General features: G+C 41.7%; 1 protein-coding gene across 27 annotated transcripts in view; it reads right to left on the bottom strand.

Moving 5' to 3' along the window:
- RBFOX2 (RNA binding fox-1 homolog 2) overlaps positions 1-24,710 on the bottom strand; it is a 282,975-nt gene that overhangs the window by 72,384 nt on the left and 185,881 nt on the right. The window contains exon 1 of one of the 27 annotated variants that reach the window (XM_074226818.1): positions 147-24,701. The exons of the other annotated variants lie outside the window; for them this stretch is intronic. Coding sequence (XP_074082919.1) covers positions 147-149 — 3 coding nt within the window. The 5' untranslated portion in view covers positions 150-24,701. Of the gene's footprint in view, positions 1-146; positions 24,702-24,710 lie in introns of those variants that run through there. 27 annotated transcript variants of the gene reach the window in all.

A 24,710-nucleotide genomic window follows, 5' to 3' on the forward strand; every position in this document is an offset into this window, starting at 1 on the left:
TTTAGAAATCATGTTGTCCAGTTTCTTCTTCATTTTACAGAAAAGAAAACTAAGGTCCAGAGAGGGGAAGTAACCTACCCAGGATCACACTGTGGTAAACAGAGGCTAGTTAATAATGCTTTCACTGAGAGTTCACATTTACTTACCATGTTGGAGTTTATAAAGGGCTTTCACATGTATTTTTATCTTGCTTGATCCTTGAAGCAGGGGGTTGTCTTTGATTCTTTTTGTGTCCCCACAGTACTGGCAACCAGCAGACCCTTGATAAATGCTCACTGACTGACTGTGGGAAAACCCATCCCATGGGCTGTGACATCATCAGCATTACTTGCTTATAAATCCTGAGACAACCAAGGAACTGCCCTTACTCTATCGGCAGCACAGAGCAACCTTATGTAATAATAACTGCATGACAAATGGCGTGACATCAATGAGACGACAAAATTCAATTGGTGGGCTCCATAGTAGGTCTTGTGAGTTATGCAAAAAAAAAAAAAAAAAAAGCAAAGCAAAGCAAATACCATAAGTTTCTCCTTGAGTAATTTTACGGGGAAAAATACAAATGAGAAGTCTAAGGCCTCAAAATCTGGAGAAGGAAGAAGAGCTATCCAGATGTCACACCCCCAACATCTCCATCTCCTCTGCAGCAGGGAGACAGGAAGACAAGCCCAGACACCAACTCACCCTGGGAGCCTCGGTTTTCTCAACTATAAAATGGGGGTATTTGAGCACCCCAATCTCTGAGGGTTGTGAGTATCAAAGGAAATACCGTCAAATACAAATCGTTTTTATTTTAGGTTTTTGCAAGGCAAAATGGGGTTAAGTGGCTTGCCCAAGGCCACACAGCTAGGTAATTATTAAGTGTCTGAGGTCATATTTGAACTCAGTTCCTTCTGACTCCAGGGACGGTGCTCAATCCACTGTGCCACCTAGCCACCCCCAAATGCAAATCTTAAAAAAAAAAGCATTCTAGAAATGCCCGCCATTCTTTTTATTGCCAGCACACACAATACTGTGAGGAGTGACAAAGGAGACACAAGTCTCACCCCAAATCTAACAGGCTCCATCCCTCCATCAAAGAAAAATGCAGCCAACTACAGAAGAAGGGTGGAAGCACTGCCCTGGGAGTTCAGAGGAGGGGACTCTGTCTGGTGGCAGAGACTGGGGGGGGGGGGAGTGTCCTTCACTGAAGGCTCTAAGCCAGAGGGCAGCAGCAACCCCCATTCTGTGGTCCGGCAGCTCCAGGTACCCACAAGCTCTTCCTGTCTCAAGGAGTCAGAGATAGACCAGGAGGGGCCACAGATGTCCAAGTGCTAACAGGAGGGCTCACAGGGAGAAGTGCTCTACCTCACCGCCTCACAACCACCCTGGGAAGGAGGCATTACTGCTATCTGGTATTATCTTCATTTTACAGAAGTGGAAACTGAGACAAGAGAGGCTGATCCACTTGCCCAGAGATACATGGCAATTCAGTGCCTGGGATCAAAAGTGACCTGGGCTCTGGGTTCAGTTCTCTGACCAGTGCATCACCTAAGAGGTCAAAAAAAAATTCTTGGAGGGGCAGCTAGGTGGCACAGTGGATAGAACACTGGCCCTGGAGTCAGGAGGACCTAAATTCAAATCTGCCTCAGACACTTAATAATTGCCTAGCTGTGTGACCTTGGGCAAGCCACTTAGCCCCATTGCCTAAAATTAAAAAAAAAAAGTTTCTTGGGACAGAAGACTGTTCTGGTAGGACAGATAGGAATCAGAAATGCAGCTAAGAGGAAGGGATGCATATCCCTATAACATGGAAGTAACAAAATGAACAAAGGTAAAGAACCAGGAATAAGGCAGGCAATTTCCCTGAAAGAGTAAAATACATCTATGGGTATCCGAGTAGGACAGTAGCTAGAGGTTCTGAGTCCAGAATGCCAGATTTCATATGTGACTGTAAATACTTACTAGTTAGATGACCCTGGGCAAACTATGTAACCTCTGTTTGCCTCAGTTTCTTCTTTTGTGCAAGAACAGCAACCTCTCTTTCCCAGAGCTGTACTGAAGCTCAGAAGAGAGAATGACTGCCAAGCACTCAGCACGGGCCCAGCCCACAGGAAGCACTACCCAAATGTCACTAAAATAGAGAATTCCCCTCTAGCTGGAGATTCTCCCAAGCATTAAGAACAGGGGTGGAGGGCTGTTAGGAAGAGAGAGCCAATAGAGGTTCTTAGGTGGGCATGAATTACCTGGAGGCAAAATATTAAGGGTTGAAAAGAATCAAGCCACACACCCAAACCATTCAGCCATTGTCCTGGATAGCAAGCTAGATGGCACTGTGGATAGAGTGCGGGTTCTGAAATTCGGAGGACCCCAGTTCCAATCCAGTCTCAGGCAGTTACTAGCATTTGACCTTGAATAAGTCACTTAACCTTGAGTACCTGGCACCCAGAGTCATCTCCAGTCATCCTGATCCATACCTGGCCACTGGACCCAGATGGCTCCAGGAGTCTGGGGACTTAGCATAGACTCCCTCACTCCAATCCAATTCACATGCCTGTCATGGCATCACCTCCCTGATGTTGTGGCCCTCTTTGAGAATGAAGGACAAGCATTTATTGTTGCTGTTATTATTATTATCATCATTATTAACAACAAGCTGAAGCGCTCTCACAGCCCAGAATTAGATCAATACTCTAATAACACATTTATTTTGCTCCTACTATGTGTTGAGAGTTTTGGAAGACGACTTTACAAATGTCTCCATATATGACTAATGGTGATCATACTCCACTAGATCTAAGCTTGCTAGTTTAGTGGCTTCTGTTGGAAATATTTAACACACAGACCTCCCTGCAAAGGGCATTATGAACTAGTAAAAATCTAATCATATGCCTTGTTTACATTGATCCAGCTTCAATAGCCTTAGGATGAAGAAGGTGCATATTGGAGAAAGGAGAAGAACTATGTGTAATCAATGAGAAATTATTTTTAATCCTCCTAAGCAACTAAAAACTGAAGAGGGGAAAGGGGTAGAAGAGTAAGGAACACAATACAATTTCTAATAGCGCTAAAGATTCTACGAGTTTTCATTAGAGAAATCCACTAATACCATTTCAGCCTAACTACCTACATTTGGAATATCCAGTAGAAAAAGATACTAAAAGACAAACTACTCATCACTGGTCTCCTCTTCTATTACTGACTGTGTGGTCTTTAGCAAGTCCCAATCTCCCTAGGTCTCAGTTTCCATCCCAGTAAAATAAGAGGATGAGATTAGTTGACCTCCAAGATTCCTTTGACTTGAGATCTCCAAACCTGAGGAGGGGGTGGTAAGTTGCTACTCTGATAATCAAGGTATTAGAGAGGTTATACATAGCTGCTGATTTTGAACATCAACCATATCAAGTCCTCTATGTTCTCTACCCTTGACTCTGGGAATGATGATGCATATTATCCTTCATGTGCCAAATAGTAAGCTTGTGCCATCAAAAGGCATATATTTGTTACAGTCTGAAGTTCAAGTAAAATATTTCTTTCTTAGGGGCATCTAGGTGGCACAGTGGATAGAGCACCAGCCTTGGAGCCAGGAGTACTTGGGTTCAAATTCGATCTCAGACACTTAATAATTACCTAGCCGTGTGGCCTTGGACAAGCCACTTAACCCCATTGCCTTGAAAAATCTAAAATAAAAATTCTTAATGTCTCACTTTACAAATTAAAAACTATTTTAGAAAGCATAGAAAGATCATTATCCCCATTCTACAAATGAGGAAACTGAGACTTTGAGGAGGAAATCACAGCAAGGCAAAGGTAGGGTCAGAATTTAAACCCAGGTCCAATGGTGGTTTTTTTTTCTGGTATATTAATAAAAACATATAGTAGGCAGTACCTTACATATACCATACAATACCAAAGGTTCACTTTTAAGTTGGTTGTCTAGAACAAGGATTGTATCTTCCCTTTTAAACAAGATTATAGATAATGATTTGATTCTCTGGTCAAATCACCAAAAGATCAACCAAATTCATCTAATAATCTCGGAAAATTCATTCCAAGGTTCAGATGGAAATGGTAGGATCACATGTCCTCCATCTGAAGTCCCAATATGAAGCATAGACATCCTGTCCTATAGAAGAGATTGACTCTCCCTTACTGGCTTGAGTCTCCCTGGGGGATGGAGTATAGATAGCTGAAAACTCAGATGTTTCCTAGTCTGGAGAGCTGAGAAAGACTGCTTCTGGAAAGCCCATACTCCATAGGGAGCAGTGACTAGTGCAGAGGAGTCCTGTCTGTGCAAGGGCAGCTCCAGGGTCTAGCCCATTGACTGTGATGTATGGCTAGGGCAGAGCTCTAAAGAGATAGAAGATAGGGGCTTGAGATTCAGCAGCATCAGCTCCCTTAGAAACAGAGCAACCTGTACCAGATCTAGACTATAAAGTAGCAAACATCAAAACTGTTTGGTACTGGCTAGGAAATTGAGAAGGGGATAAATGGAAATTAATCAGCTAAAAAAGAATCAGTAGTAAATGACTATAGTAATATGCTATTTGATAAATCCAGAGACTATGGCTTCTGGAATAAGAATTCACTATTTGAAAAAAATTGTTGAGAAAATTGGAAAACAGAATGACAAAAATCAATATATCACACCCTATACCAAGATATGGTCAAATAGATAACAGAATTTAAATATAAAAGATGATTCATAAGCCAATTAAGAGAACAAGGAATAGTCTCTGTCAGATCAATGGAGAGGAGAGAACTGACCAAAAAAGAGATAAAGAATATTATGAATTGTATAATGAATAATTCTGAATATATTAAACTTAAAAGATTTTGCATAAACAAAATCAATGCAAGATTAAAAGAAATGTAGAAAATGGGAAACAATTTTCATTGCTAGTGTTTCTGATAAAGAACTCATTTCTAAAAATATAGAAAGAAGTGAGTCAAATTTAAAAGAATACAAGTCATTCTTAAATTGATAATGGTCAAAGGATCTCAACACACAACTTTCAGAGGAAGAATTTAAAGCTAACTATAGTCATGTGAAAAAATGCTCCAAAACATTGTTGATACCATCTCATACTTATCAGACTGGCTAAAATGACAAAAAAGGAAAATGAGAATGTGGGAAAACTGGGATATGAATGCACTGTCAGTGAAGTAATGAACTGATCCAACTATTCTGGAAGCAATTTGGAACTCTGTCAAAGAGTTACAAAATTATGAATACCCTTTAACCTAGCAAGACCACTTCTAGGTCTGTAACCCAAAGAGATCACACAAAAGGGGAAAAGATCTGCTTGTACAAGAATATTTGAAGCAGCTCTTTTTTGTGGTGGCAAAGAATTGGAAATTGAGGGGATGCCCATCCATTTGGGAATGACTGAGCAAGTTATGGTATATGATTGTCATGGAGTACTACTGTTTTATCAGAAATCATGATCAGTTGGATTTCAGAAAAGCTGGAAAGACTTGCATGAGCTGATACTGAGTGAAATGAACAAAACCAGAAGAACATCGTACACATTAACAACCACATTGTGAGATGGTCAACTATGATGGATATGGCTCCTCTCAGCAGTTCAGTGATCAGGGACAATTCCTGAAATACCCGTTTTAGAAAATACTATCCACATCCAGGGAAAAAACTATGGAATCTAAATGCAGAGCAAAGCAGACTATGTTCACTTTTAAAAATCTATTTTATGCTTTTCTTTTTTCTCATGGTTTTTCCCTTTAGTTCTAATTCCTTTTTCACAACATGATTAATAAGGAAATATGTTAAACACGCTTGCATATGTATAAATTATATCAGGTAATTTTCAATGTTCATCCTTTTGAGTTCCACATTTTTCTTCCTCTCCTCATGGCAAGTGAACAATCTGGAAAAACCATGAGAAAGAAAGAAAAACATAAAAGTGAAGGGGATAAATTGACAAATGGTCAAAGGATACGCAAAGGCAATTTATAGTTGAGGAAATCAAAGCAATCTATAGTCATATGAAAAACTGCTCCAAATCATTACTTATTAGAGAAATGCAAATTAAAGCATCTCTGAGATACCACCTCACACCTCTCAGAATGGCCAATATGACCAGAAAGGACAATGATCAATGTTGGAAGGGATGCGGGAAATCTGGGACACTAATGCATTGTTGGTGGAGCTGTGAACTCATCCAACCTTTCTGGAGAGAAATTTTGAACTACACCCAAAGGGCAATAAAAATGTGCATACCCTTTGACCCAATACCACAACTAGGTCTATATCCTTGAAGAGATGATGAAAAAGGGTAAAAACATCACTTGTACAAAAATATTTATAGCAGCCCTGTTTGTGGTGGCAAAAAATTGGAAATTAAGTGACTGTCCTTCAACTGAGGAATGGCTTAACAAATTGTGGCATATGTATGTTATGGAATGCTACTATTCTATTAGGAACCAGGAGGGATGGGAATTCAAGGAAGCCTGGAGCGATTTGTATGAACTGATCCTGAGCGAGATAAGCAGAACCAAAAAAACACTGTACATTCTAACAGCAACATGGGGGTGATGATCAACCCTGATGGACTTGCTCATCCCTTCAGTGCAACAACAAGGGACAATTTTGAGCTGTCTGCGATCGAGAATACCATCTGTATCCAGAGAAAGAATTATGGACTTTGAACATAAACTAAAGACTATTACCGTCAAATTAGAAAAAAAAAGTATTATAGTATATGTAATTTTACTATCTCATACTTTATTTTTTCTTCCTTAAGGATACGATTTCTCTGTCATCACATTAAACTGAGATCAATGTATAACATGGAACCAATGAACACTAACAGAATGCCTTCTGTGGGGGTGGGGGGAAGGAAGCAAGAATGGGGGAAAAATTGTGAAACTAAAAATAAATAAAATTTTTCTTTAAAAAAATTGTATTGTCTAAATAGACTAAAATAAAAATAGAGGCTTTTTTGAACAGAAAAGTCAAAACCCAAAGGTACTTCCAGATACAGGTAGAATAGAAAGCCTAAAGAGGCATCCACTGCTGTGCAACATACTGTCAGTGGTCTGTCCATGGTCTACAAAGTCCATGGTCTTTTCCTGGGGAAAAGAGAGAGAAGCAGTCCGTGTCTGGGAAAAGGGCAAATATGAGCCAGCTCTTTAGAAAGGAAGTCTATAATCTATTGGCTGGTGAGTTTAATCTAAATTTCTGGCCAGAGCACCTGAGCATGCAAGGAAAGGAAGGGTCTGTAAATCCTGGGAGGAAACCAGTGATGAGTTATGACCCAGCCCAAGTTCATGAAGAAGAAGCCAGGCCACAAACATGGCATATTTGAATTTCAAGAAGGTCTCAAAGCCTTTTATGATGTTCTTGTGATAAGATGCAAAATGAACAGTAATACCATCAGGGAGCTTAGAACTTTAACTATATGAATGGACCTGAAAAGTGGCAATAAGTCATTCAAGCTCAGGTCTCCAGTCCATTACCATGGTCCCTGGGCCCTGTTCCTCTTCCATATCACTATTGTTGATTTGGATGAAAGTAAAAAGATTAGGCATACCAAGTCTGAAAAGAGATGGGAAGGATAAGACACAGATGAGGGGAGTGGGATACAAGAGATCTTGATGGTTGAAATGGTGAAATAAGACAGAAATTAAAGTAATTAGGGGCAAATTAAAAAGCTTTCATGTGAGTCCCCCAAATTAAATTTCACGTAGCCCAGGAAGCTGTGAGAAGTGAGAGGTGAGGTCAGATGACAATAAGAGGAAAAGATCTGAGGACTTTATCTTAGTGGACTCACTGTAGGCTCACCAGAAACTGAGATCTGTTAAAGACCTTAGTTTAAAAAAGTCAAGTTCTCCCTCTTGTATCCAGGGCCATCTCCAGTTGTCCTGATCCATATCTGGTCCCTGGACCCAGATGGTTCTCCTGAGGAGAAAGTGAGGCTGGGAATTGTGCACAGCTCCCCCTCACCCAAATCCAGTTCACTAGCATGTTATGGGGTTACCTCCCTGATGTCATGATCTTTGTCAAGGACAAAGGACAAAACAACCCCATAGGCTCAATATGAACTGACAGTGTTTGTGATCATTAAAGAAATCAAGGCAATAGTAAAATACGTTAATGGAAGAATAGAATCCATAAAGGGAGAGGTAATAGGCCTTCTGTACCCAAGAGAAATATGACACCAAGAAAAACTGCATCCAGTTCAAACTACTGCATTTTGGGCATTGACAAGCTACAATCTGTATAGGGGAAGGTAAACAGTATAGTGAAGGGGAGAGAAATCATGCTGTATAAAGATCAGTTGAAAGAAATCAGTTGGAAAAAAGTCTAGAAAAGAGAAGACTTAAAGATATGAGAACTATCAGCAAGTAATGGGTGGCCCCTAGAAGAAAGACTATACTTATTTATTTGGCCACAGTGGGCAGAAGTAGAGTAATAGATGGAAGCTGCAAACAAACCAATTTTGATTCCACACATGGAAAACTCTCTATCATTGAGAGCTGACCAAAAATGAACTAGGCTGCCTTGAGAAGGTAGTTAGATTTCCCCCTTGGGGGTCTCCAGTAAACACACTGGACAAGACTTGGGGAGCAGATGCTGCAGAAGAGATTCCTTTGACCTAACTCAAAGATTCCAGAATGCTGACTTCTCCCTGCAATAGAGTTCTGCCATTAGCCACTCATGAATATTTAAACTGGAAACTAAATATTTCAGAGTAAAGACATCCAAACCAATAATCCTTTAGGATAAAATAGGTGGTAAGCACTACAACGGCCTTAAAAACTCCTAAACAAAAGTGTTCATCTCTGAATATTTAGAACAGCCTGTATATGAATCATTGACAAAATCAAGACCCCCAAAATATTTCGGTCTACTATCCTGCTTCTAGGTAGGTGTAAACATAAACCAGCTATCACTGAAGCTAACAAAATGATTATTATAAACATCTCCAAGGGGGTACTCATCAGCTCCCCCAGCATGCTCTTCTTCCCCTCTCAATGATTACCTCTTATTTATTCCTCTGAGACAAACTAAATTTGAACCTCCCCCATCATAACGGTGTGTTTAAAAACGGTTACTATGTCAGGGATATGTGCTGGCTTACAAAACACAGCCAGGACAACCCTTTTCTTTGAGTTCACTGTAATCACACACACAGACACACACTCCTGCTGTAATCATACTTCTGGCTCTTCTTTGAATCATCTAGGTTCTCCATAGTCTTTTAAAAATGGAATCCTAGGGGTGGCTGGGTGGCGCAGTGGATGGAGCACTGGCCCTGGAGTCAGAGTACCTGAGTTCAAACCCAGCTTCAGATACTTAATAATCACCTAGTTGTGTAGCCTTGGGCAAGTCACTTAACCCCATTTGCTTTGCAAAAATCTAAAAAAAAAATTGAATCCTAAACTGGACATAATATTCTATTTGGCATCAAACTAATAGAAATTCTTTTAGAGTTCATCTAATAAAAGAGTCAAAAATATGATTATTTTAAAATGAATTTATCAGGGAAACAATGCTACAAGTTTATAGAACTCTGCAGCTAACTTAAAGAGATCTAACTTTGAAATTAAAAAAGTTTCAAGAAAAGAAAAAAGCTCCAGGTGTGGAAGTTTCCTCCTGATTAATTCTCCCCAATCTCCCAGACACCTTCCGGTGAACACAGAAGCTAAGATCAGAGGCCTCAAAGGGACAAAAAAAAAAGATGTACATTTCATGTAAAAAAGATGGGGGCGGGGTGTTCTGGGTCCTCAAGGCTAGAGCCTGTCAGGCTCAGGATGAAGGCAGGTTGGTTCTGATGATCCATTCCTTTATTCCTACCTTGTGGTATGGGATGCTTCTAAGATTGCCTTTGTCTTCAGGCCACAGAAGCACCACCCCAAGCTGCCTCCAACAACAGGCCTCTCCCTCCGCCCTCCAAAACCATTAGACCTGGATTGATTCTGGGCCTGATTTTATACATTTAGGTTAATGAGAAACAAAGTCTCCATGAAAGTGGTAGCCCTCCACATTCACACTATCATCTAGAGCTGACAGATCTGGTCTCTATCCTCACATCTTTTGTCTGTAAACTCTTCTCTCCATTTTTAAAAATCCAATATTATTTTATTTTTAGTTCCAAATTCTCTCTTCCCCCAACTATAGAGAAGACAAGAGACACAATATTCATACATATGAAGATTTGCAAAAGCTCTCTTCTTCCTTGGTCATTCTCTAGCCCTCACACAGCTGTCACCTTAGTCCAAGATCTCCTTACTTAGCTGGATCATGTGGCTCAGTGGCTTCCCACAGCCTGGAAGGCCTCTGTTTATCTTTCAAAGCTCTGCACAATCTGGGCAGTTAGAGGGCGAAGAGTCAATAGAGCACCAGGCTGGGAGTCAGGATGATCAGGGTTCAAATTTGGGCAGAGACTGGGGAAGGAAATGGCAGATAAAGCTCTCCAGGCCCCAAGAACAGCCCAGATGGAGTCATGGAAGGTCAGACCCAACTGAATGACAACAGAACTTGCTATAACTCCAGCCTTATCAGACATTGCTCTGTGTGTGTGTGTGTGTGTGTGTGTGTGTGTCTATTTTGATATGTTATTGCTTAGCGGCATCCAAATTTTGGGAACCTATGAATCATAGAATGCCAATCCTGTCCATGGGGTTTTCTTGGCAACGACAATGCAGGGGTTGCCAGGGGATTAAAGCAAACAGCTGAAGTGATTTGGCCAGAATCATATAACTAGTGCGTATTTGAGACAGGATTTGAATTCACATCTTTCTGACTTGAGGCCCAGCAGTCTGCCCACTGAGTCACCTGGGTGATGAGTTGAACCTCACAAACCTCCCAGCTTTACTCCTGCAATGGTCGGTTTCTGTCTCTGTCTCTCTCTGTCCCTCTATCTCTCTGAGTGTTGTCCCCCCCCCCCCCCCACATAGGTTTGTTGGACTATCTAACCTTGACCTTCCTATGCCTTGCAGTCATGGTGAGATTAGCAAGCAGTCTCTAATGGAGAGAAGGCATTTCCAGGCACCCTATTGATCTGCAGCATACAAATCAATAGGACAGGCCACTGGACTCTGAGCCCATTATAAGCCTGAGGTCATGAATGGGGACTGAAATAGAGAGCAGTGGGAGTGGGATTTAACCCTTTATCACAAGTCAAGCAAGCCAACAGGACCAGCCTGGAGCTGGAGCACACGTTCTAGGAGGGTGCCTGAGTCCATCACACTACTCCACTAGCCCAGGGGTCTGTGCATCTTCCACTCAGCTGTCAAATGAATTGTCCTAAAATGCAGACTTCACCCTCAAATCTCCATCTTCTATCTACATCACTATTTGGTCTTCGGCGCCTCCCACTCCTCTTGATATGCTCTAGGACTCCTGTGATCCCTCACACAGGTTGTACCATCTCCCTATTCTGCCTCCAGTTTCCTTCAGGTTTCAGCTACACTGATCCCCCTCCCCTTCATCTCAGCAATTTTCTTTTGAGATGGGTACAGCTGCTTTATCCACTCTTGTCTATATATTGTCTCCTCTGGGAGGGCAAGGACTGGGGGACTTTGCCTTTCTTTGGAGCCCCAGCATCTAGCCCAAGGCCCGGGCTGTAAGGGCCTCCCAAATGCTCCACAACCATCTGCCTGGAAAAGAGAGAGACTTGAGGAGAGGGCCGGGAGCAATGAACAAGCCAGATTTCCCAAGGGCTCACCTTCTAAGAAGGAAATACAAAGTGTCTAGAAAAATAAATGAAACACAAATCTGACCCTGTAGTTTGGAAGGAAGCACACTGGCAGCTGGGAGATCCAGAGTTTCAGGTAGAAGATGGACCTTGGCCCTATCTTAAAGGAAGAAGGGAACTCTACAAGGGAGAGGTAAAGGGAGGTTGCCCTGAGGAAGCATGCGAGGTGAGGCAAGGGTGGCTGTAGCACAGGAGGAACCTTGGAGAACCCAAAGGCCTAGAAGCATGGAATCTCAGGATGGCCAATGTGGAGATGTGTACAAAACCCTAGACAGAGGGCCTTGACACAACTGGGAAGAAGGTTGGCATCTCATACATGGAGCCAGTTGGCACAAAGGTATGATGATGGGAGCAGAAAGCTACAGGTGGAGAGCAGGAGGCAAAGGCCAGCCTCGGCTAGAGAGAAGCGTGTGTGAAGGCCAATGGTGGCTAGGTAGAAAGGCACAAGAGCTGCAGATTGTGGAGGGCTTTCAATGCCAAGTGAATGAAACTGTATTTCTATTTAATCCTACAGACAGTTGGGGCCACTGAGTTTATGGAGCAGAGTAACAAGGTCCACCAAGGACTTGAGGTAAATCACTTTGTAATTGCATGAAGGATAGACTGGAAAGGGGAGAAACCGGGGGCAAGAAGACCATCCAGGAAACTATAACAATGTCCCAGGCAAGAGGGTCCCCCAAGAAGCAGTGTTTTTAAAGCCCCTGGTGTCACATCTGATAACACAACAATAATACATCAATGACCAGGAGGCGCTGAGGACCTGTGAACAGAGAGATGGGGGTGAATTTGAGAGATACTACAAATGCCATCCCCTCAAGGCCAGAAGTGATCTAAAGGGCCAGGGACCAGAGACTCAGAACCAGCTCCCTCACAGCACACTCTCCAATTCGGGCAGGCCCTTTGCCAGGAAGTGCATCCCCATGGTATAGCCCCAGAATATTTGTTTCAATGTAATATTCTAAAGAAGTTTTTTTTTTTTTCCAAAAGAGAAAAATGAAAGAATGTAGCCAATTTTTATTTTCTACTAAAGCCTTTCCTCCTACTTTATAATTTTCTTTCTACCAAGACCTACAGTATCAATATTCACAAGGAGTAGGTTTCTGGTTTCATTAAAGGATCACGTTCGAGCCACAGATAGAAGCCAACGTACATTTCTATTGAATCCTGTTTCTTAAATGACAGAATTTTCCCTTCAAAAATGAGAGGGGCAAAGCTAGCCTTGAAACTATCCCCTCTTAAATATAAATTTTCCAAACTTGGTCCTATGGAAAGACACAATTTCTAATAAGAGTATGTTCTGTTAGAGAATCCTTAACAGAACATGTGATAACACATGTAACATCATCATATGAAATCCACTATTTTCTACAGCTCCTCTTCTCCCAGAAAGAATAGAGAGGCAATTCCACATTAATGAAGTATACCCTCTCTTCTTTTTCTTCTCTTACCCAGGATGAGGTGAAATATCGAGCAGTTAAACTATAAAAAGCTATTTCCCAGGTTAGAATTTCAGGAACTGAAGTTGTATACAAAGGAGTCTGACCAAGCTCTTGCTGCCTCTGTCCCCCCAAGGAAAGGGGGTAATCACCTCTTCAGACTCTGGCTAGGGGGAGTTGGAGGGCCAAGAAGGGCAACTGAGTAAGTTGATTAATGCAGGCATTATAAATATTCAAGGTACACAATGCAGTAGTACAAGGGTGTTAGCCATTTGAGTTTGAGGATTTTACTTAATTACCCCTGTGGAATTCTTGACTAGAAAGGTAAAAATGTGTGCTATCCAAGGGGGTTTCGAGGAGGCAAACTTCTTTGTCCTCCTGTTCCCAGCACCTGGGACAGTGCCTGTCACATAGAAGGAGATTTATGAATGTTAGCTGACCGTGAATTGATTTAATTAAATCTGGACTAAAGCTTGCTTCTCTCTAAGCCCCAGCCACAGAAAGAAAAAAGCTGCATCATGAAAAAGCAAAGAGCTGGACCATGAGCCTTAGACCTGGAAGGTGCTTATCTCTAACTGAAATCACAGAGCAATCTTGTCAAGTGTCCCAAAGAAATTCCTCTTCTACTCTGGTATCTGTCTAAAAGAGAAGTAACCTTTTTCTCATGGAAAATAGAGAAAAAAGTGAAGAAATCTGTACTATTCAGTGACTATTACCTTTATATGTTACAGCCTAAGACTTGAAGCCAGACGACTTGGGAACGCAACACTCTCGCTGTTATTTGTTCCCTCTATTGACTACTGAGGCAGTTGGTGGCACAGTGGATAAAGCACTGAGCCTAGAGTCAGGAAGATCAGAGTTCAAAAATCCAGCCTCCGGCACTTGTTCTTCCTGAGACTCTGGGCAAATCACTTCCCCTTTGACACCAGGGGAAAATGGAGAGAATGAGAACAGCACCCCTCCCCTCCTCAGGGTCCCTGGCAAGCACTCTACTATGAATGTCGACTGCCTTCGTTTCCTTTCCACTCTGGGCCCTGAACTAGGGGAGCTTTTAGCTGAACTAATTTAACTTAACTAATTTCCCCTCCAGAAGTCCAACAGCATCATGGCCTTGGGGAAGGAAGGGACGCTGGAGATCATCCATCTGATGAAGATACTGAGATCAAAGAGGCCCAGTGGTCAGCGCCCCACCCACCTCAGCCTCTCTCAAAATCAAGCTGGCTCTTTCCAGCTTGTACAGAGCATGATGGCTGCAAGAAGCAGGGGATGATGCTGCAAACAGTCAAGAAAAGTCCCTTCCAGACGTCCAGGATGGTGTCTATCCCATCCTGGGGTCAGACCACCTTGTATTTCCCCATGGTGCAGGCAAGACTTTCTCCATATACTTGTGAGACAAACACAACTTTCCCAGACTTGCCCCCTTTACCACCACCCTGAGTTCTCCTTTTGTTTCCGAAGAAAGCCAAGATGGGAGAGGCACAGAGGGAGACATTCTGTTCTCTCCCTAGTATGTCACAAATATGAAGCACAGAATGTTATTCAGGACCTTGTAGATCATGGTCACTGTTTGAAGATGAAATTTTACACACAAAGACACAGAGATCCCCAGACACACCCAGAGATACAAACACACACACACACAAACACACACACACAGTAACACCGACACACATGGTTATCACAGAACCTCTGAAAAAAAATTTTCTGAATGTCAACAAAATAGTCAAAGAAAAAACAATTAGAACTTTCATCACGAACTGTGGTAGAGTGGAAAGAAGACTAGTTTGGAGTGAGAAGACTTAGGAACAGAGGCAAAGAAGAGAGGGTGGAAGAAAGCTGGCAATCCCTGCTGGCTCTGTCCTCCATCCCCAACCCCACCTGAGGTCTGGATCAATCTACTTGGTGACAAAGGTAACCCAAATTGCTCTGGGTCTGCCCCACAAGATGCCATTCCAGCCAATGCAGTGCAAGTAGGGAGGGTCAACTCCCTCCTCCCCAGGCACAAAGGATGACTCAGGTTGTGGCTACAGGGCACAGCGCCTACCTCAGACCTCGATTGGATTTTCGAGGCCATCCTGCCGAATTACAGAGCAGCAAAAGGAGCATTTCATTCAGCTCTGGAGGGACAGAATAGAGCCAAAAATCAAGGTGTCACAAAAAGAAATTATTAACTAAGACTTAAAAACAAGTGAGAAAGAAACAGAGAGAAATACAGGGAATGGGAGGAGGGAGGGAGGGAGCCAGGAGGTGGTGCTCAGAAGGGAGAGCACTCAGGCAGGGAGGACAAGTGGTGAAGATGCCCAGGCAAGAGGAGTTGGCTTCTTGTTTGAGGCGTAAGGAAGTCAGCGCCACTTGGACTGAAGAGCACATGGTTGATGAGGATAAGATGTGATGAGATAGAAAGGCAGGGAAGATGAGGTGCAATCTAACTTATTAAAAACTTTGTCAATCAGGCAATTTTCTAATCTATCTGGGAGATGATAGGGAGCCATTAAAATTTTCTGAGGAAGGGGTGCCACGGTTAGAGCTGCCCTTGGGAAAACTCACTGTGGCAGCTGCATGAAGGATCTGCAGCAGTGGGGAGAGACCTGAGGCAAGGAGCTGCACCAGCAGACTATTGCCCCAGTCTAGGTGTGAGGAAATGAGGGCCAGCACATCAGGGTGGTGATCCCTGAGAAAACTATAAAAGTAAAAACTGTCAGGACTTGACAAGTGACTGGAGATGGGAAGGGAAGACTTCAATATGACACATGTAATAAAGAAGCTGAGAATGGGGGAAGAGTTTCAGGGGGAAAACGATAGTTCGGTTTTGGACAAAGTGAATTGAAGATGTCTACAGGACACAAAATAAATATTTAAAAACTAAGTTATATTAGTAAAAGATGTGAGCTTCTCCACCATAGGATCCAACTATTAAGGACAAAAACCAATCCCTTACTCTAAGAATTCAAGTTCTCCAAAACAGCAACAATAATTTTGGAAACTATTCTCTTAACTCTAAATACCATGATATTTGCATGTGGCTCCAAACCCCATGTGCATAGGCACTGCAAGGCCTCCACCTGGTCAGCAGACTACTGATCTGGACTCTCCACAAGGGGGGTGAGGAACATCTTCAAAGTCTCTCATCACAGCTGTGTCATGAACAGCTTCCTAAGGGCAGCCTCCTGGCTAAAATGACCTGAAGAAACTTAGGTGGAGGTTAGACATTCACTATTAAAATGGGCTCCCTTTAAAGATAGCAAGAAATGTCTAGATTCAAATCTGGCCCAGAGCACTTTCAGACTTTGAATAAGCCATATAACAGCTCTAAGCTTCAGTTTCTTCAAGTTTTCTGCAAAATGGGAATAAAAATTGTAGTATTAAGTTCCCCAGGTGATTGTAAGACTCCAAAGAGATATCTGCAAATCTTAGAGGGCTAGGACATCAATACTGCCTCCTTCCCTTTACCTTAGGAATGATGACCAAATCTCCGAATTATGTGATTTGGCAACCCTAGAGATAAAGTGTGAAAAATCTTTTACAGAAGACTTGAGAAACCCATGACCTGCCTCAAATCTTTAGTTAAGAATTATAGGAGAATATAATCAAATTAGGAAGCTGTCCAGTTTGCACACACCCCAGGAAAACTGGGGAGACAAAGTCCCTCTCTCAAATCTCTATGGGATTTTCTAGTCCAACTCAATGAGCTGAGAACTTAATAAAAGCACATCTTGAAAATGTATAATGTACATCCTTGGATTACCTGGCAGGCCTTTCGGTGGGATAACAAAAACATTCTTTCCTTACCTTCTCTTTTCTTTCCCAGGTCCCTCTCCTCATAGAGTTAATATTAAAGGAGAAAAACTAAAGATTAAGTAAATGCAAAGTAACTTGAGGATGGAAAGATCATCAACCACAGGAGAAATCACACAAGGCCTTCTAGAGGAGGAAGCACCAGAGCAAAAAAAGCTCAATTCCAAGAGGAAAAGCCTTTCAGGAATCAAGGCATGGGGGGCTGGCAGACACCTCAGAAGGCTAAGAAGCCGGAGGCCACTCTGGCTGACATCTGGGAGGGGCAGCACAAGAAGAGAAACAAGAGAAATCATTCTGGAAAACTGAGGTGGACTTGTGCCCTGGGTCTCTGTTATTATCCTCATTTTCCCAACTGAGAAGAGACAAAACCTAGAAGCACAATGACTTGATAATTCACAGAGAAGCAATACTATGTGGGAACATAGACAGACAAAACTAAACTAGGGATCACGGGCCAGTCCTCATCCTCCGGGCAGCAGCAGTGTGCAAGGCCAGTGGGAAGACAAATAGGAAAAGGGGTGCAAAGAAGCGCAGAGAAATAAGAAGACTCAAGTGGAAGCTCCTTCAAAATATGGGGCTTATTGCAATTTGCCTGTTTGCCCCCTGCCAAGGATAGGGTAGATCAAGTTGCAGGGCAGGGATTAGAATTCACAGCCCTATGCAACTGTTTGATTAACTGAATCCAATTGCATTCTAACTGAATCATTCTACATTAGTCACACAAGTAACAGGGAAACTCACTTCAGACTGATTTCAAGGGAAGGCCAGTCTGAATTAGAGACTATTTGAATGTTATTTTATTACTATAATTAAAGTATATAACAGTAACTTGACCAAGGTCTGATTGAAGTCCTTAGGGGAATTCCTTTAATGAATAGACTATTTTCAATTAGAACATCAGTTATTGGTACGTACAGGTCTGCTTTTCCAGGGATCTTAGAAGTTTATTCTCTTAGGCTAATTAAGCATGGTTACTCCTACCCTGAACCCAAACTTTAAAAAAAAAAATCTTGCTTATGCCAGCAATTTGCATAGCAACAATTTCCTTTATTGACATATCCAGAAAAGGTATTTTTATTATTAATTAGCAACAACTCCAACCTCGGGGGCAATGAATTAGAAGCTTTTATATTTTTCACTCTAGAAAAATTATTTGCTCTGGCCCTCCACTGTGGCTTGGGCAAATGAATCTAACCTATCACTCTGATCAAGAATGATTTTTAAAAAGGGGGGGGTGAGGTGGAGGGGGAAAGAAGGATGGGAGAGATTATGTAACCCTACATACAAAAAAAAAGAAATAATAAAAGCATCCCTAAAGATTTTTTTGAAGGCTGTACTACTAATAAGAATGTAAAATCCTTGGTTACCATGGCAATAAGCACTCTAAATAGTGACTATAATGGAGTGTAACTCTTACCTCCCTACTTGGTGCATGATTTGAGGCTCCATTTGCCAAAAGGATACTATTGACTGAAGTCTAACACAGTGTCTCGAATCGTTATTAAGTGCTCTGGAGCATTGCTACTTTTTGGATTTCTTCCCAATGAAATGGAATAATTTCCTGTCTTTTTATTGTCCACTTTCTCACTTGCCAGGCAAAGGAAGAATTATCTTAAGAGACAACCAATTGGAAAAATCCAGTCCTCAACCTATATTTCATATTACAGCTGTTTTCATTCAAATTGTCTGTGGTAAAAAGGGGAAGAAAAAAATAAAAAAAAACTCGATCACTATAGAATTATAAGACAAAGAAAAATAGTTTAGAAATAAAATAAAAATGCAAGTAATCTAGACATCCCTATTTTGGTACACAATGATTTTCAATCATCGAAAATGAAACTAAGATGATGATGATAGCTTTTTTAATCCATTTGTCTGACTACAGATGCAGCTACACTTAAACCTAGACATGTCTTATTCTGATAGGTTTTAAGGAAAAGCAGCCTGCCCAGAACCCACCTTACTATTCAATGCTAGCATATGATCTGTTCTTAAATGGGTTTTTTTCCCAGGAAAGTGACCAAAACAATTAGAAAATGAAGACATTAAAAGCTTTGTGCTTCTTGCAATCCATGATATTTATAATCAACAATCCAGAGGCACTCCCAGAAGAGGTAACGGGAAGGGTGAAGAGAAGACGGTAGGCATTCTGCCTCCCAGTGTCTTGTTCTCTGTTTCTCCACTGAGACCTTGGGGAAGACAGGGCAGTCCTTTTATGTCTTATTCTACTGCTCTACCACTACTAGATCATTCCAAACTCTGCGCTATCAGTCATGAAAGAAATTATAACTTTCAAAACCCACGTCAACCAAAAATTTGGCAACTTCAAGTGTGAAAATTAAAAGGAACAAGTCTGATGATGGATGTCACTAATTTTGATGTGGCTGATTTCACTTATTTTTAAAAATAAGAATTATGTAGATAGAACTAAATGGAAAAAGAACACAGATCAGCATTAGGAATCACAGATGAAACATCTGACCATAAATTCAAAATTCTTATTCATAATGAGACTCACTTAAAAAAAAACCCAACAAAAACATTATGCTAATTTCTAAATTTTGAGGGTTATAAAATCGATGAAGATGATGCAATCAATGTCTTTTAATTTATATCGGAAATTAACATAATTTTGTATGTGATTTTTTCATTTTTTTGCAATTACATGGAAAAATAGTTTTCAATGTTCATTTTATGTAAGATTTTGAGTTCCACATTTTTCATCACTTCCTTCCCTACTTTCCCTCTTGAAAGCAAATAATCTGATAACATGACAATTATGGGGCAATTAGGTGGGGCCATGGATAGAGCAGCAGTCAAGAGCATCTGAGTTCAAATATGACTCAGACACTGTGACACTAGCTGGGTGACCCTGAGCTGGTCACTTAATCCTAATTCCTATCTGGCCCCTGGACACAGATGATTCAGAAAGAGAAAATGAGGCTGGAAACTTAGCCCAGTACTACCTCACTCAAATCCAATTACATTGCTTGTCACAGCCTCACCTCCCTGATGTCATTCATGGTCTGCTTTTTTTTTTGTTTTTTAGGGTTTTTTTGTTTTGCAAGGTGAATGGGGTTAAGTGGCTTGCCCAAGGCCACACAGCTAGGTAATTATTAAGTGTCTGAGACCGGATTTGAACCCAGGTACTCCTGACTCCAAGGCCGGTACTTTATCCACTACGCCACCTAGCCGCCCCTCATTCATGGTCTTCTTTGAGAATGAAGGACATATATCATGTTAAATATATTTCCATGTTAGTCACTTTGTGAAAGAAGTATCAAAACAAAAGGGAGTCTGCATTCAGACTCTATAGTTCTTTCTCTGGGGGTAGATGGTTTTCCCCCATCACAAATCTTTTAGAATTGTCTGCCTTATACTGCTGAGAAGAGCAGTCTATCAAAGTTGATCATCATACAATGTTACCATCAATGTATACAATATTCTGGTTCTGCTCCCTTCACTCAGCCTCAGTTCATGCAAGTCGGAAATTTTTATGTAATTTTAACCATACTTGAAAGAACATTGGTTACTTCTGTTCTCTGTTTAGCATTTTGTAATAGCTACAAAGTAAAATGCACAAACAGGAGAGAAGGAAGTAAGAAAAATCAGTGTTTTTTTAATAGTCAAAGCTAAAATCAATACACCTACCAGTCTATTAAAAACTAGACACATAAAACCAACCTCTTTATCTGTAAAGGTTAATAAAATAGACTGGGTTCATCTATAACCTACTTACAAACTATGAATGGATATTCTTCTTCTGATCCCTAGTACATATCCAAAGTGACTAGCATGTATTAAATTAACTTTGATTCCAATTTCAACAAAGAGCTCTTCTTTAAAAAAAAATGCTTGAATCTGAAAGACTAGTTTCCATAAGAATGTCATCATAGGAGAAAGTGTGTGGCACAGTATTTTCCATGTATATGCTAGCACTTTTATATTGACTTTTTTAAAAAAAATTTCTCTTGATTTAGAAAGCCTGGAAAGAAGGTAAAGCCCAGGTTCTTTTCAAAGTCATTGACATCTATAATTCTGGCTACCAGAAATATCTTTCCCTTTAACCTCTCAGTGTTAGAATCTTAGCCATTCTTCAGGCTCAAATCCCACCTTGCTGAAAGAATCAGTCAAGTACAAAATGCCAGAGAGCACCTCAAAGGTCATCCAGTTCAACTTGGGATTCCCTGTATGCCATTCTCAATAATTCGTCATTCAACTTAAAGACTTTTATGTGACCAAGTCTAGACTATATATTTAGGAAGCCTTCCCTTACTGCCCATACATTTTTAGACATGGCCTATGTAGGAATTTGCTTTGCTTGACTTTATATTTTTTGTTACAAGGGTTTTCTTTTTCTTTTTGTTCAAGTAAGGAAAAGAGACGTGTATTAAATTTTTAAAAATTAAATCAAAATAAAGATTTTAAGTGAGTAGGGTGGTATCGTATGATAGCAGCTACTTAATATATTAATCATCCTTTATTGAAAACGACCAGAGGCAGCTAGGCAGAGGAAGGGATAGAGTAATGGCCTGGGAGTCAGAAGGACCTGAGTCAAATCCAGCCTTAATAATTGCCTAGCTGTGTGATCTTGGGCAAGTCACTTAACTTCATCGCTTTGCAAAAAAAAAAAACCCAAAAAAACCAGAAGCTAAAATGGTCAGAAAACCTGTGAGTAGCCTCATGAAAGGAGGACTGAGAGAAGCTTAGCTAATAGGTTTTATTGCTAAGAAGTTTTATTTATTTTGTGAATATGTAACTGAAATCTTAGCTATATGGACAAATGACAATTATAAGAAAGGTAATAAATTCTCTTATTAGAGAGAAGTTAATGTTTTGTTTTTCAATCAAAAATCCCATTATTAGAATAAAAAAGCTTTTAAACATAGGCAGAGCATCCAAAAGGTGAGTTCTGAACCCAGAAAACTGCACACATGTGTCTCTGTTTTTTTAAAGAATGAATTGGTGACTCCTCTGAAGTTCTTCAGTTGTAACACAGCAAGGAAAGACACCTTTTGGATCCAGGGAGCTAAATCACCTGTGTCAAACTTGCTGCCCAATGGTCACAATCAGGTATCCAGGAATCCAGGAAAGGTGTTTAATAATTCTTGTACCCTTTCCCCTTCCCTACAGATATAAAACAGTCAATTACAGGGAAAAATCAAGTAACAATATGCACCAAAGCAACCACTAAAATATATTCATTATACAGATAGTATTCTTAGGGATGTTGTTTTCAACTCTAAGAAGTGGTTTGTTGCATAAGTCTAAGAGGGAGTGTGGAAAGTTTTGGGAACCAGAGATTCGAATTCAGACTTCTATGTGTGTGGCCTGGGGGAGATCACTTCTCCTTTCTGGGAAAATTTTCTTCCAGCTCTTATTAAAGCCCTTTGCACTAGCCATCCTAGGACAACTGCAAACTACTTCTTCCATCCTTTCTTCACAGTGCCTGGCCCAAAGTGGGGCTTTAATAAATGTTTGCTGATTGAAGATGCATTAACCCAGAGGTCTGGACATCTCTCTTCTGCATAGGAAGAAGTGTCTTATGTGCTGGAACCAAGAGGAAGGAGTTACAAAATGATGAATTTCAATTGAATGTAAAGGACTTTTTAGCAGAGAATCTCAAAACGGAAGGAGTTGCCACCCTCACTGAAAGCCTTCAAGCAAGGATCAGATAAGAGAAATGGAATTAAATTCCCTCTGATGGCTTTTCCACCTAGGATTCTACAATCCTAAATTTCGAGGTCTGGGGTTCTTTATCTTTTTTTTGGATCGGGCTGCCCCTGACAGAAGGTATGATCAAAATCAATGAACCTTTTTTCTCAGAATGTTATAAAATGCATAAAACATATGGGATCATAAAAAAATTAAGTTATTGAAATAGATGGTATATGTGTTCATGTGTGTGTGTGTGTGTGTGTTATCTATCTATAAATATATACACACACAGTCACACAAATCCTCATCTAAATGGCAAAGGAAGGCCAAGTAATAAACTGGAAAAAAGTGGACCCAGTGACAGTTAATGGTAAGGCTGATATTACTGATAACTGAGGCAATAGGACCAAAGTCCTATAATCAAAATAACTGCTGATTATGAATTGAAAAGCATTTACTACAATAGGCAAAAGCATACATCTTAGTTATTAATGTATCACAGGATTAGCTAGACTATGTCACTCTCCCATTTAAAAATGAACAAAGTGAATCCCAGAAGATTCTGCCTAGGTAGAAAGTAGGATTGATAGAACAAACACGAAGGATCTGACTGGTTCAGAATATGGAGAAAAGATGGCTGGCAAAAGGAGCTCAAAAATTCAGCACAACTGTAAGGTTAGGGGTGGGAGGGGTGAAAAGGCTCTTCACTGACTGAAGAAAAAGGATGTCCAAGAAGGAGCCTGAAGCACTTCTTGAAAGTTTGCTGACCATGGAAAGTTCTGGACTATAACCTCTCAGAAATGGGCCTCTCTGGACATGGCAGTTATTCAGGAAAAGGTAAAGAAGGAGAGAAGTCAACCTTTAGGTGTGACCAGCAACTCGGAAGAAGGAGGCTGGCGGACAAGACCTCAGGATGGCCCAACCTGCCATCCTTTTACTTAGCCCACAAAGATTCACTACTGTTTGCTACTAGGTGCCAGGCAACTGAGACAGAGCCCTGGGGGTCCAGAGAAAGCTCAAAGAGAGCCCCTGCCCTGAGGGGTGGAGGACATTAAAGGAGAGACAAGAGGCCAACAGCTGCAGCTGGCACAAAGAGGAGGCCTGAGGTTGGGAAAGGTTCCTGTGGAGCTAGCTAGGATTTCAGTGGGATCCTGAAGGAGGTCTGGAGGCAGAGGAGGAAGATCACTGCGGGGGGGGGGGAGGGGGGTGCCAACAGGAGAAGGATCTTGTTCAAGGAACGGGTGGGGTGAGGTGTTTCTAAGCTAGGCAAGGTTTTAGATTTGATTCAGGAGGTGACACTAGAGGAGTTTGTGAAGAGCGGGGCTGCTGTGGGCAGATGGCCACCTGAAGGCAGGATGACAGGCAGACCAGGCTGTGGGCACAGCAAGGGGATGAGGGCCTGTGTGGGGACTGGCAACGTCAGGGGAGAGAAGCAGTGAATACTCAAGAGACAAGTCAAAGGTAAAGCCAACACAAGGGCAGGTGACAGCTAGGCTTGAGTCTGAGAGCCTGGGAGGAGCGAGGTGACCTCAACAGTAAGAGGGCGAGTCTGAAGGGCAGGGCTGGTACAGGGAAGAAGAGGAGGCAACGAGTTCCAGCCATCCGAGAAGCAGGTACCTGGAGGTCAGTAGAGAGGCTGAGGACTGGAGAAAGAGATGAGGCAGTCAACAGACATAGAGATGAGCATGGAATCTATGCGATCAAATAAGATCACCAAGGAAATGGGCAGAGCCGTAGGAGAGCCCTCCTGGACCCACCGGCTGCAGCTTAGCCTGGAGGTCCAGCCCCGAAGCCCAAAGGAGGCAGAGAGGGAGGGGTCCAGATGAGCAGAAGGGGGTGAGTGACCCTGTCCAAGGCTGTCAAGGTCGTCATGGACGAGCACCGGGAGAAGGCACCAGGAGATCACCAGAAACTGGCGGAGGACCAGCGGGAGCTAAGAAAAGAGGAGAGAGAGGCCCCTTCTGGAGGAGCTTAACCACCAAGGAGAAGTTTGGGACCATCGCTGGGGGGATGGGGTCTTGCATGGGCAGCCCTGGGCAGCTGGGAAGCAAAGATTGAAAATGAGCGCGAGGAGGATGGGGTGGGGGCCCCTACACTTGACCGGGGGCCGCGAAGTGGG

The sequence above is a fragment of the Macrotis lagotis genome, chromosome 2 (genome assembly GCF_037893015.1).
Source record: "Macrotis lagotis isolate mMagLag1 chromosome 2, bilby.v1.9.chrom.fasta, whole genome shotgun sequence".
Lineage (NCBI taxonomy): Eukaryota > Metazoa > Chordata > Mammalia > Peramelemorphia > Peramelidae > Macrotis > Macrotis lagotis.